At 57.8% G+C, this 13,307-nt stretch overlaps 2 protein-coding genes across 2 annotated transcripts; one reads left to right on the top strand and one right to left on the bottom strand.

Annotated features, from left to right (window-relative positions):
* Positions 1-358: 358 nt before the first annotated feature.
* Positions 359-9,000, top strand: ppp2r5d (protein phosphatase 2, regulatory subunit B', delta). Its single transcript, XM_086176416.1, has 17 exons — positions 359-815; positions 2,306-2,383; positions 2,954-3,128; positions 3,293-3,492; positions 3,575-3,685; positions 3,900-3,992; positions 4,083-4,213; positions 4,360-4,419; positions 4,776-4,884; positions 4,959-5,012; positions 5,108-5,278; positions 5,367-5,494; positions 6,418-6,519; positions 6,622-6,694; positions 6,761-6,808; positions 6,930-7,040; positions 7,128-9,000. Exons 1-17 carry the CDS (start codon positions 789-791, stop codon positions 7,263-7,265), a joined length of 1,809 nt encoding a protein of 602 aa, XP_086032542.1. The 5' UTR covers positions 359-788; the 3' UTR covers positions 7,266-9,000.
* A 175-nt stretch (positions 9,001-9,175) lies between these two features.
* Positions 9,176-12,180, bottom strand: mea1 (male-enhanced antigen 1). Its single transcript, XM_086176025.1, has 4 exons — positions 12,088-12,180; positions 10,171-10,480; positions 9,973-10,081; positions 9,176-9,903 (listed from the first exon to the last, which is right to left on the bottom strand). Exons 2-4 carry the CDS (start codon positions 10,468-10,470, stop codon positions 9,722-9,724), a joined length of 591 nt encoding a protein of 196 aa, XP_086032151.1. The 5' UTR covers positions 10,471-10,480; positions 12,088-12,180; the 3' UTR covers positions 9,176-9,721.
* Between the last annotated feature and the right edge of the window lie 1,127 nt (positions 12,181-13,307).

Raw genomic sequence — 13,307 nt, 5'->3', positions numbered from 1 at the left:
TCCGCATGATGCCTGGGCCGCCCGGGGCTCGGTCGCACCCCGTGACCGGAGCGGCCTCGGGGTCCCTGCAGGAGGAGGGTACGCCTGGCACCAAGGAGACGCCCATTCACCCCTAAACACGTCAATGCCGGGACAGAAAGGGGTCAACTTTGTATCACTATCAGAGGCGTCCCTGCATTAGGCCCCCAGAGTGTTGGCCCCTCAGATCATCTGAGGCTTAAATCAGATCATCCGTTTTGTCTCCGCTTGGCCCCAGCCGTTGTCTCCAGGCAGAGGAGGCCCCGGGCAGTGTCCCTGGGCGGAGGAGGCCCCGGGTGGTATCTCCAGGCAGTGTCCCTGGGCGGTGACTCTATGCAGAGTCCCTATGCAGTGTCCCCAGGTGGAGCAGGCCCCGGGTGGAGGAGGCCCCGGGTGGAGGAGGTTCCGGGTGGATGAGGCCCCGGGCGGAGGAGGCCCCGGGTGGAGGAGGCCCCGGGTGGAGGAGGCCCCGGGTGGAGGAGGTTCCGGGTGGAGGAGGCCCCCGGTCCGCGTCTCTTGGCCGCGCGGGTCCGAGGCGTGTTGTTGCTGGGGAAGACTCTGGTCCTGCCTCGCCCTCATCGCGCTGGTCCGGCGCGGCCAATCAGAAAATTTCGTAAGCGCGTCGCTAGGCAGATGTGCGCGCCGCCAGCCAATGGGGTGGCCCGGGCCGGGAGCGGGCGCAGGGAGCCGAGACAGTCCGAGTGACAGCGCCTGAGTCCCGGGGAAGAGCATCAGGGAGCCCCGTGAAAGCAGCCTCCCATCCAGACAAGATGCCGAACAAAGCCAAGAAGGAGAAGGTGAGCCGGCCGAGGCCCCGCGGTTCTCGGAGACCCTTCCGTCTGGAAGAAATATCTTCTGGGGGATATTTTCTCTGGCGCCGAGCGGTGGGCTAGCCGTGCTAGCCCGCTAGCCCCGACAGGCCCCGGCGGCCCGCGGCGGAGCCCGGGACGAGCGCCGGGACCAGAGCCGGGACGAACCCCGGGCGGCGCGGGCCTCCGGCGGCCGAGAGCACCGGACGCTCCGGCCCGCAGGGCGGGTGGTCAACGCGCTCCGTGCTGGCCGTCAGCCGGCGAACAGGACCTCCGCCGCCCGGTGCCTGATGTAGCAGGGCGGGCCGGGCGGAGGCGGAGGGTGGAGGCGGAGGTCTGCGGTGCGGAAGCTCCCGGTAGAGACCGGAGACGCCAACCATCGGGTCTCAGAGCAGCTGAGATGGTGGTGGAGGCGGGCAGCCTCTGGGTGGACCCCCAGCTGATCACATGGATCGATCAGGAGCTGACTGATCGATCCATGTGTGATGATCGTCGGCCGGCGGGATGGAGGAGGAGGTCCTCCTGGAGGAAGTGTATCAGGTGTATCTCCATCACTGACAGAGCAGCCCGAGCTTCAGGACCTCCTCTCACACCTGTGCTGTGTGGAAGGTCAGACCTCAGCCAGTTGAGGGGGTTTTTGAGGGACCAGACTCCTCCAGCTGCTCCTCACCCACTCCACCCGTGGGCACCTGGACGTCCAACAAGGCTGAGCCACCAGGTGATGATGAGTCCTCCATAAGGAGGCTATAGCTGGCCGGCCAGACGGCCTCATCTTGTTGGGCTGTGGTCTCCTCTGGAGACCTTCTCAAAGCCCCGCTGAAGATCTCCTGATGCATGTGAGTCCTCAGCTGGCGTGGCGCTCTGTGTTGTTGTTAGCTGTCCTTTTTAGCAAGCATCAGAGGGTGGAGCAGTGGTTGGGACCACCACCTCACCGAGAGGAGGTCCTTGCTTGGACCATGTTCTCCCCCTGCCTGTGGGTCTCCTCGGGGTCCTGCCGACCCATGCGGGTTCTTCGGTGCTAGTTACATCTCTTGAGGTCAGGCGACTGATGGTCTTTGAACCTTTTTTTTTCTTCAAACTTGCCTCCAGCACCTGCTGGTTCAAGGTCAAAGGTGAGCTACTGGAAGGGGGGGGGGGCATGTTTCTACACCATCTCGACATCTTCAGACACCTAATGAGAGAGCGATATCTAGAGGGGGGTCTTCCCCGTTATCGCTGCCTGTGTGAGCAGGGCTGGGTGGAAGCGTCCACCTCCAGAAGCCCTTGTCGCCCTGTCCACCACGGTGGCTGCTGGCGTTTGTCAGGGGAGGCCATGTGACGGCGGCCCGCTCTGCGATTGGACGTTCAGCGTCGGGCACCACCTGCGCGTGAAGCCGCTGTGACGGAAGCGATCGATGAAACGTTCTCCTGACGTTCGGCACGGGCGTCTTCTCGACAAACGCAAACACCTTCAGCGGTTTGTTTCCCTCTTTGTCCAGGAAGCCGTCAAATCTGCCAAAAGCAGCACCAAGACCAGCGGCGGCGTGAAGGATGCGGCCGCAGATAACGCCGAGGAGGTAGGTGGGACCTCCTGTTAGCAGACCAGGTGCAGAGAACACTCCTGGTTTATGCTGCACACAAGGTCAAAGCAGCTGCTTGCAAGCAGGAGGTCTGAGTCACTGACACACAGAGTGTGTGTGTGTGAGTGTGTGAGTGTGAGTGTGTGAGAGAGAAATCAGAACCTTCTCCGGGCAGGCAGTGATGTTTTGGAATCGAGCATCATCAGGGCCGGCCACACAATAAGCTGGGTGGTGGTGTCATGGGACCTCACCTTCAGCAGACCTGGAGGACCTGATGAGGAGGGTCCAGGAGCCTCCTCTCCTCCCAGCTTGAGCAGGAGGCTCGGGTTCGGTCTCCGACGCTCCGGCCTCCCGCCCCGGTTCCTGGGTTCTCTTCGCGCCCGCCCGGGTTCCTCCAGGTTCTCCGCACGTCATCCAGGACTCTGGGTAGTCTGTAGGTGTGAGTGAGAGTCCGGACGCTTGGATGGATGCGTGTCTCCTGCCGAGCCCGTTCTTCTCTGGTCCGAGCGGACCAGGAGGTGCTGCGTTCCGCCGGTCTCAGAGCTTCTTGGACGTCTGTGTTTGCAGTCTCAGCAGCAGAGCGGCAGCAAGCGTCCCAGCAACAGCACGCCGCCGCCCACGCAGCTCAACAAGATCAAGTACTCCGGAGGTCCTCAGCTGGTGAAGAAGGAACGCCGCCAGAGCTCCTCACGCTTCAGTCTGACCCGTAACAGAGAGCTGCAGAAGCTGCCCGCTCTCAAAGGTACTGCCGGCCACCTGTGGAGAAGAATCAGATCTCCTTCACGACCTTCTTGCTGTGGAGAAGTAGACCTGCGCTGCTACCACCTCCTCCGTGGTGTTTTCAGTGTGAGCTCCTCATGAAGGGTAGGAGATGTGATGGTTCTTCTCCTGTGGCTCTCGGCCCAGATGCTCCTCCGGTGGACCGCGAGGAGCTGTTTGTGCAGAAGCTGCGTCAGTGCTGCGTGCTGTTCGACTTCGTCAGCGACCCCCTCAGCGACCTCAAGTACAAGGAGGTGAAGCGCGCCGGGCTCAACGAGATGGTGGAGTACATCACGCACAACAGCGAGGTGGTGACCGAGTCCATCTACCCCGAGGCCGTCATCATGGTGAGGACCGTCCTGTCCCCCTTGGTCCTCCTGGTCCTCCTGCCCCCCCCATGGCCTCCGGCCTCACCTCGTTCTCTGTCAGTTTTCAGTGAACCTGTTCCGGACGCTTCCTCCGTCCTCCAACCCCACGGGAGCCGAGTTTGACCCCGAGGAGGACGAGCCCACGCTGGAGGCGGCCTGGCCGCACCTGCAGGTAGGTGCTCCTGAGGACCACCGGGACCCCGGGGGTCGGGCTGAGGGAGGTCGGCGGGCCGGAGCTCCGACATCTTCAGATTCTTCCCGGTCCTTCCGTCTTGAAGTTGGGTTCCTGAGGTCCGGCATCTTCCGGGGTCCTGGGGCGGACCCGCCGGGACCTGGTTCTGAGGCGGGTCGCGAGCATCCCCTGACCCCCGTCTTTGTCTCCGCAGCTGGTTTACGAGTTCTTCCTTCGGTTCCTGGAGTCTCCGGACTTCCAGCCCAACGTTGCCAAAAAGTACATCGACCAAAAGTTTGTGCTGTCGGTGAGAACTTCTCCTGCATCTCGCACACCTCCCGGCTCCCCGAAGGCCTCCGCCGTGATGTCAAAACCATAACGCTGTTTCCGCACGCAGCTGCTGGAGCTCTTCGACAGCGAGGACCCCAGGGAGCGAGACTTCCTCAAGACCATCCTGCACCGCATCTACGGCAAGTTCCTGGGCCTCCGCGCCTACATCCGGCGCCAGATCAACAACATCTTCTACAGGTCAGAACCTCAGACCTTCGGTCACCACCGTCCACACGATGTCCCAGGGTCAGTCAGATCTTCAGGGCCAGCCAGGATGTGCGGGTGAAGATCCGGGGGTTGAGCAGGGGTTTCCAGCTTTGTCTGACCGGTGCGCTGGTTTCCAGATTCATCTATGAGACGGAGCATCACAACGGCATCGCGGAGCTGCTGGAGATCCTGGGGAGGTACCGCACCCGTGCACGCACACCTGCAGTCCTCACACACACGGGTTACATTTGTACCAGATTCCACCAAACCAAGGCTTGCAGTGAGGCATCTGAGAAGAAGATTCCTGAACAGACCTGGCGATAGAGCGGGAGGGGGCGGGGCTTCACGTCGTCGCTGCCAGACCTCGGACGGGCCTCCCGGAGCTGCATGCTGGTTCTTCTGACCTATGGCAAATGAGTTAAAGCATAACGACCCTACCGGAGCCCTCATGGAGCAGGTCTCCGGGGCCTGGGGATCAGGTGGGAGGTGAGGGGCGGACCTCATGTCCGGCGTCAGATGTTTGACCTCCGCGATGCAACGCTGTCTCCCTCAGCATCATCAACGGCTTTGCTCTGCCGCTCAAAGAAGAACACAAGATGTTCCTGATCCGAGTCCTCCTGCCGCTTCATAAGGTCAAGTCCCTCAGCGTCTACCATCCGCAGGTCAGAGGTCAAGCCGTCCGTCTCGTGTGCGTCGCGGTGGTGTGACGGCGGCTGACGGCAGTGTCTCCGTGCAGCTGGCGTACTGCGTGGTCCAGTTCCTGGAGAAGGACAGCAGCCTGACGGAGCCGGTGAGATCTTCTCGGCCGTGCGACCGCACCGGCGTCGCCGTAGTTACGCGCGGGAGGAAGACGCTCCCGTCGGCTCACCGCTTCCGATCCCGCAGGTCATCATGGGGCTGCTCAAGTTCTGGCCCAAGACCCACAGCCCGAAGGAGGTGATGTTCCTCAACGAGCTGGAGGAGATCCTGGACGTCATCGAGCCGTCGGAGTTCGTCAAGGTCCAGGAGCCGCTCTTCAGACAGCTGGCCAAGTGTGTGTCCAGCCCGCACTTCCAGGTACCGGGAGGAAGCCCTCGGAGAACCCCGCCCCGGACGCTCCGGCCGATGGTGAAGATGATGATGATGAAGATGTCACTGTGTGCAGGTGGCAGAGAGAGCCCTCTACTACTGGAACAACGAGTACATCATGAGCCTGATCAGCGACAACGCCGCCAAGATCCTCCCCATCATGTTCCCAGCGCTCTACAAGAACTCCAAGAGCCACTGGAACAAGTAACACACACACAGCTGTCGATGGAAACACTTTGGTGATTCTGGCTGGTCCAGAAGGATCCTGAAAGGATCCCTGGGTGTCGCTGTACAGGGAGCAGCTCCAGCAGCTGGACTTCTGGTGCCCCTCGGTGACCGAGGAGCTGCAGGGCCAGTATTAGCAGTGTTAGCCACTGTTAGCACAGTTATGGACATTACATTACATTACAATCCAGTCATTTGGAAGACGCTTTTATCCAAAGCGACTCACAAAAAGCGCAATTCAGTCACCAAAGATCCGAAGTACCAGTCGTCGGAAGTCAGAAGTGACCACTCAACCAAATAGGCATCTCAAAATACATACACAGACATACAATCCTTTCTTTGTTATTTTTTTCCTTAGGGGGGGTTTGGGGACTCAGTGTGATTCCTTAAAAAATGGACACTATTTGTGCAGCGTTAGCTGCCGTCAGCACAGTCTTGGCCACTTTTAGCGCAGCGTTAGCTTCTGTTAGTGCAGCTTTGGCTGCTGTTAGCGCAGCGTGAGCCTCTGTTAGAGCAGCCTTGGCTGCTGTTAGCGCAGCGTTAGCCTCTGTTAGCGCAGCCTTGGCTGCTGTTTGCGCAGCGTTAGCCTCTGTTAGAGCAGCCTTGGCTGCTGTTAGCACAGCGTTAGCCTCTGTTAGCGCAGCCTTGGCTGCTGTTAGCACAGCGTTAGCCTCTGTTAGAGCAGCCTTGGCTGCTGTTAGCACAGCGTTAGCCTCTGTTAGCGCTGCCTTGGCTGCTGTTAGCGCAGCCTTGGCCAGTGCTGGCCGCTGTTAGCACTCTTGCCCGTCGATGAGCAGACGCTGCTTGCAGGGCGAAGGGCCATCACTAACGTTTTGAGCCTTCTAGCCTTCTGAGCTCAGCAGAGCAGGGCTGGAGGTCAGCTGACTGCCCTCTGTCTCCAGGACCATCCACGGGCTCATCTACAACGCCCTGAAGCTCTTCATGGAGATGAACCAGAAGCTGTTTGACGACTGCACGCAGCAGTACAAGGCCGAGAAGCAGAAGTAACACACCTTCTCTCCTTGTTCCTCGCCCTCTCACCAGGGCTGTGGGACCTTCACTGCTCATCCCTTTGTATGTGTGTGTGTGTGTGTGTGTGTGTGCAGGGAGAAGTACAAGCTGAAGGAGAGAGATGAGATCTGGCACAGGATTGAAGATCTGGCCCGACAGAACCCCCAGGTAAGCCCCGCCCCCGAGGCTAGCTGTTAGCTGCAGCTCCACAGCTAACCTTGTGTTTCCTGGCAGAGCAACAAGCTCCACCCCCTCCGCCCGGGGCTCCGCCCACAGGAGGAGGTGAGTCTAGACACCTGGAGAGGAGAGGCCTTCAGCAGACCACGCAAGACTTCTGTGACCTGCGGAGGGCTTCACTCCATGTTCATTACGCCTGTGTGTGTGTGTGTGTGTGTGTGTGTAGTACATGCTCTACAGCGACAACTCCCTGGCCGTGTACTCCATGGAGACGGAGACCCCGACGGCGGAGGACATCCAGCTGCTGAAGAAGACGGTGGAGACGGAGGCCTCACAGGTAGATCGGTGCGTGGGTACGTGGCGGATCTGCGATCGTGGTGTGACGGGTGTGTGTGTGTGTTTGTGTGTGTGTGTGTGTCCACAGGGTCTGAAGGATCTGAAGAAGGACAAGGTTCTGATGAGGAGGAAGTCGGAGCTGCCGCAGGACGTCTACACCATCAAGGCCCTGGAGGCGCACAAGAGAGCCGAGGAGTACCTGACAGCCAATCAGGAGGCCCTCTGACCGGGGGGGTCCTGACCCCGCCCCCCGACCGTCCGTCCGTCCGGGGAGGCCGCGGCCCGGAACGGGACCGGGACGGAACCGACGGCGCGTCGGCGTCGAGAAGATCTCCTCCCGTCTGGCCCCGGGGGCCGTCAGCAGGCATCTCCACATCACACACCTGTTAGCGTCCACGTCCACCTCCGTCCCGCTCCGGACGGGCTTCTGCCGCGGGACCTCCGCCCCCCCGGCGCCCCCGTACCGGCGGGCGCGGCCTCCCGCCCTCAGCCCGTCCTCGCCGGACCTCCAAGACCCGCCGGCCACATCCCGCTCCAGGAGACGTCCGTCCCGGACCCGACATGATGGTCGGAGGCGTCCGTCGTCGGCTCCGTGGATGTGGACGTCGACCCTCGGAGACACTTGACACGGGCCGGAGTTGCCTTCCTGCTTCACCGTCACCAGAGCCCGTCCCCTCAACCGACTCCACCCATCATCTGGCCGAGGAACCAGGAGGCCTTTCCTGGACCCAGGAGGAAGAGGAGGATCAGACACGTTCGGGTCCCGTGCATCTCAGCCGCGCGGCGGCCATGTTGGTGAGGCCAAAGCCGGGCCGCGTCCGCCGAGGCTGGAGCAGCTTGCAGAAGAAGTGTTCTTCTGAACGGGTGGAGAACCATCATTTCACTCCTTTCAAACATCGACTCGGAAAACCGGCACCTCCGGCGTGTCAAGGTCCTTCCGGAGGTGGACCAGACACCTGGAACGTCTGAGCGGATCACCGCCGACCCGCGGCTCCGACCTCACCAACATGGAGGAGACGCCGACCTGAGGCTCCAAGGAGAACATCGTCCACCTGTGTGCGGTGAAGATGGCGAAGACCAGTGAATGTAGACATCCAATCAGGATCCAATCAACCAGGAGACATGTTTGTGTTCTTTTAGCTGTGTGTGTGTGTGTGTGTGTGTGTGTGTGTGTCACGATGACTCGTCAGAAGAATCACAGGTGATGGCGTGGGTGTCCTCCGGAGGCTCCGCCCACTCCTGGGCTGCAGCGCCAGGACGGTGGAGCTTTGACTCTGGCAGGTTTGGTGGAGGCAGAAGGTTCCTCCTCGCCCACCGTTCTCTGTAGGAAAGGTCAGCTGGTCCGAGAGCTCGTCGGCCGTTCCTTCGGTGGACATTTATTCCGCCCAGGAGATCTCGGGCCTTCATTCGGAAGCCGTTCCTCCGCCCTCGGCGAGGCGGGACACGTTTAACCGGTCGGCTCTCCTCTTTACCTCCGACGTCACATCTCCGGGTCACGGACCTCCGGCCCGCAGCGCCGAGGTCCAGGACGCCGTTGTAGCTACTGTTGTGCGATTAGCGAGATTAGCACGTTGTCACACTCATTGAATTCACTCATGGATTTCCCTCATCTTGCGTCACATTGGCGTCGAACAGCGGGTGCCCGTGGTGTCCACCATCAGCCTCTCCATCTTCACCATTTTATGGACCAAAAGAATCATCAGCGGAGGAACCGACCCCACCAACGCTGCACTTTCCATGGTGACGTTTTTTTGATTCTTTCTTCCGACCAGGCGGCGGAAGGTGAGAAAAGGCCAAACTTTGTTAGTCCGCTTTGACGTTCGGGACCTTCTGGAGGTCGGCGGTCCTGCCATCCAGCCGTTGAGCCTGCAGTCTGGAAAATGTTGCTTTATGTACCTTCAAAGTGCTTCAGAAGTGCTCGACTTTTAGACCCAAATAAACATCTGTTACTTTGCACTCCACTCCTGCTTCTTGTGGCTTCTTTTCTCTCCAGAGTAAACTCTGGTGAAGAACCCTCAACCGGACGTCGGCCCGCCGCAGCCTCCCGACCCTCAAGCTCCGCCTCCGGCGACGGGTCATGAGGTCTCTGTGGTCCCAGATGGTTCTTCAGACGACACACGAGACCAGACAAACCGCTGAGGAGACAGACTTTAATGCAGGAAGACACTTTGTACAAGAAATAAAGACATGGAGACATATACACACACACACACACACACACACACACACACACACCTCATCGATGGTCAATAAAAAGGCGGAATGTGATTTTAAATAATGAACACTGGTGCTTTAGTTTATCTGAAGCAGCTGCTTCATGATGACTGACCCATGGGAGAACATGGGACCTGGACCAGGATCTAAACCTGGACCAGGACCAGCTGATCCCGAACCGGCGCTGTATCCCCGATCTACACGACTGAATGAACAAACTGTCGGGTTCGTCCGGAAGGTCCTGGTCCAGTGAGGGTCCCGGATACTCCTGAAGACCTTGATCTTTATGGAACACATGAACCGAACCTGGAGGTTTTTATTTCTGATCGGAGGAGACATTTGGAAAATCTACTGAAACGTTCATCTCTTCATCGAATCAGCTGAGAAGAGCTCCTAGTTTTGTGAAGGTCTGAGGCCAGAGGAGCCTCAGGTCTTCAGAGCCCACCTCTCCCGCAGGGGGCGCCGTCTTCAGGGGGCGCCGCCGTTGCCACGGCGACCGAGGCGCAGCGCCGCCGCGCTCTGCCTGCTCTGCAGGGCCTGCTGGACCACGTCCGTCCACTGGTCGTCGGAGATCTCCCGCGCCCACGGCGGCACGCTGAGGGACGGCAGCGCCACCGCCGCCATGGTCCTCTTCACCAGCTCCACGTGGTCTGCGGCACACGGGGAGGGCGTCAGTGGACGGGTGGCGTCCAACACTCACCGCCGAGCAGACGTCCCACCTGCGTCCATCGGGATGGAGGCCCGGCTCCTCTGCGCCGCCGCACCCTCGGGGTCCTCCTCCTCGTCGCTGTCGGGAGGCGGAGCTTCTGGAAGGTGCAGCCCCATCACCTGCCGACCGGTGCGATGGTTCCAATGGCATCATCGTGCAATACAGCAGGTGTGCGAGTGTGTGTGTGTGTGTGTGTGTGTGTGTTCACCTCAATCCTCTGCTGCACCTGCTGGAGCTGCACCTGCGGCCCGTCCTCCACGCCCTCCTCCTCTCCAGGTGTGGCGTTGGCATCAGGCTCTTGGTTCAGGGGTTGGTAGTAGTATCCCACCCCTTCCTCCTCTTCTTCTTCTTCTTCTCCGTCCACCTCCATCTCTCCGGCCTCGCCCTCGTCCCCCGCCATCTCCCCCCCGCTCCACGCCACGGGTAAGGCGCCGCCGTCGGACGGACGCTCGTCCTCTTCCTCAGAGCTGGGAAACACTCGCTCCGGTCCCATCGCTACGGCGGCCATCAACCGACACCTGGGGGTTAAAGGTCAAACCATCATCCGCTGGATACCTACGCAGATGGGTTAGACCCCCTGATATGTTCTGCATCGCAACAAATCTCTGTTTTACAAGGAATGGTTTGAGAAAGGTATATGGTTAATAATGGACTTGATGCATGACAATGGCAGTCCTCTAGACTATGAACAGTTCTGTACTACACACAGATTTAAGCCTCCCATATAAGAGTTCATAAAGTTACGTAATGCACTGCCTCGGCAATTTGTATTTCTGACCAAAAATATAATGACGCACCGAACCGTACAACCAAAGTTACCCCAACTATCACTCCAGGGAATCTCAATTCTGGATAGAAAGTGCAGCAACTCCTTTATTAGGAAATGTTTCACAGGAAACTTATTCCCTGGACGTCAAAACAAAAATAATATTTTAAATAAATTTGTTAAGGAATCTATTGCCACGCTGCGAACTATGTATCTGACTCTACCCATACCCCCCGAGGCAAAAGAGACCCACTTCAAAATTATGAATGACATCTACCCATCTAAGGAATTATTGAGGGGACGCTTTAATTTTGAAGATAATATTTGTACATTTTGTGAAGACAACATTGAAACCACTGACCATATATTTTTCTCATGCGAAAAAGTACAGGGCTTTTGGGCTAAAACTCAAAAATGGGTTAAAGATAATTTTCCATAGTCACCAGTTTCCTTCTCAAAAGATGATATAACATGTGGTTTACTTTTAAGCAACAAAAGAGATGAACTCTGTGTCAATGTTATTTTAGGCCTGGCCAAGTTCTTCATTCACAAAAACAGAATGCAAAAGTGTTCCCCCAAAAACTTATGGAATAATCCAAAAACCCCAAAATATAGTTTTATGACTGATATTCCTTTAGAACCACCAAGTTAAAAACATATTGTATTCCCCTTGCCGTTTATTTATTTTTATGTTTTTTTTTTTTTCTAGAATTAACAATTCTCACAGGCCTTCAATCCTGTTTACTCTTACAGTTCATTGATTGCACACCAAATGAATGTTCTTATGTTTCCTGATGCCTGATTGTATCATTGACATCCATGTTTGTTTGTACAAATGTATTGTCTGTTTATACTGTATGTGCTCAATGAAAATTAAAAATAAGGGGTTAGACCCCCGCCCCCACACACACACACACACACACACACACACACACACACACACACACACACACACACACACACACACACACACACACACACAGCCAGTAGGCCATCGCCGTGTTCGACCTAAAGTGAAGTGACGGGATCACGTGACCCATTGGACCCGGAAGCAGTTGGTGTTCGCACCTGGATGACGTGTGCGCAGGTGCGGGCTCTTGGGGAGCTCACCTCCACCCGGACCGATGATCGCTTATCGATCGCAGCTCACCTATCGATCCATACCGATAAGAATCGGTGCGGCTCTTCGCTCCTCTGTTATGCTAAACGGCTAAAGGGGCTAAAGGGCTAACGGAGCTAACGGCTCGCAACGCTCCGGTCCCCGTCCGAGCTGTAACTCTTCTTCTTCTTCTTCTTCTTCCTTTTCTTCTTTGTATTGGTTTTGAAGCACGCCAGGCGTGTGCGTTCACGGGCACTCACCTGTCTGTCTGTCGATCGGTCCCCGGTCGGTCTGCTGCCCGGAGCGGCCGCCTCTGCTAGCAAGGCTTTCTGCCGACGGTGACACACTTCCGCATACGTCACAGTCACCTGACCTCGCCGTGGCCGCTGTGTTTGTTTTTTTTTTTAATAGGAAAATCGTTCTTGCCAACATTTGACGTGAAAGATAAAACTATTGAGCGGAAACTTCCATGAGGACGGAAGGCGGAGATCAGAAGACATAGGAGACGCTCCTTCACAAGCCCTCGTGACATTGCATTTGTTTCTCTGAGGTGTTGGTTGTCGGGGCCTCCAGGGTTCTTCAGGGGACGGGAGGCAGCAGACCGGAGGGTCCTTGGGGCCAATGGAGGTCCATGGAGGTCCATGCTCTCCACAAAACGATGCAGAAAAACTAGGCGATAGACTTTCACCCTCTGAGAGCCTTTGCTCTCCGGACACCCAGATGTTGCGTTCTGGTTGGATTGTGATCTGTGGAGCCGGAGCGCGCCTGTGTGTGTGTGTGTGTGTGTGTGTGTGTGTGTGTGTGTGTGTGTGTGTGTGTGTGTGTGTGTGTGTGTGTGTGTGTGTGCGTTCTTAGAACTGAACTTTATTTTATTTCAAACCTCTGCTCCAGAATCAGAAGATCCATTGTGTAGGCGTCCTGGTGTTGATATCCCTCGATAAAAGCACACTGAAGGCACCGATGAGACTCCGTGGGGTTGAAGTGAGCGATGGCTTCCTTCACGTTGTCAAGCGGCCGCCCTCCTTCATGGATGTTTGGCCGATCGGCCCACGACATCTCCAGAGGGTTCAGCAGTCCCAGGTGCACTCCCTCGATGCCATCAGCTCACTTGAAGGCCCAACTTGGATCCTTTCTCTCCATCCACGGCCAGCAGCCCGGAGAGGTCCTCCACCGCCCGTCTGTGGGCGTTTCCTCGTACTCCCGTCTCCCCGAGAAGCCTAGATGTGGAAGTGGTCGTGAAACCTCTGCGGCCTCCTTCCGCCGGACCAACCTTCGCTATCCAGCCCTGCTGCCGAGCATCCGCGGCCAGTTCAGCTCATCTCAGCTTGTTCTGCTCAGAGGCCTCCTCCTCCTCCGCCCCTCCCAGGCGGCCCGAGCCTCACGATGCAAACCGGACTGAGCGACCACGACTACAGAACCAGGTCCGGTTGCGATCTCAGCTGGGAAGTGGAGTTCCTTGTCCAGGTCTGCCGGAAGCTTC

Source organism: Fistularia commersonii, chromosome 2 (assembly GCF_037954325.1).
Source record: "Fistularia commersonii isolate RoL2024-O1a breed Wild chromosome 2, RoL_Fcom_v1.0, whole genome shotgun sequence".
Lineage (NCBI taxonomy): Eukaryota > Metazoa > Chordata > Actinopteri > Syngnathiformes > Fistulariidae > Fistularia > Fistularia commersonii.
The sequence above is the reverse complement of the archived record's forward strand: the minus strand, read 5'-3'. Positions and strand labels throughout refer to the sequence as shown.

Excerpts from the sequence above, each read along its gene's own strand:
- ppp2r5d (XM_086176416.1), top strand. The coding sequence starts at position 789 with ATGCCGAACAAAGCCAAGAAGGAGAAG. Across the intron at positions 2,384-2,953 it reads CCGCAGATAACGCCGAGGAG|TCTCAGCAGCAGAGCGGCAG; the intron begins GTAGGTGGGACC and ends CTGTGTTTGCAG. Across the intron at positions 3,129-3,292 it reads GAAGCTGCCCGCTCTCAAAG|ATGCTCCTCCGGTGGACCGC; the intron begins GTACTGCCGGCC and ends CTCTCGGCCCAG.
- mea1 (XM_086176025.1), bottom strand. The coding sequence starts at position 10,470 with ATGGCCGCCGTAGCGATGGGACCGGAGCGAGTGTTTCCCAGCTCTGAG. Across the intron at positions 10,082-10,170 it reads AGGTGCAGCAGAGGATTGAG|GTGATGGGGCTGCACCTTCC; the intron begins GTGAACACACAC and ends ACCGGTCGGCAG. Across the intron at positions 9,904-9,972 it reads CTCCATCCCGATGGACGCAG|ACCACGTGGAGCTGGTGAAG; the intron begins GTGGGACGTCTG and ends CGTGTGCCGCAG.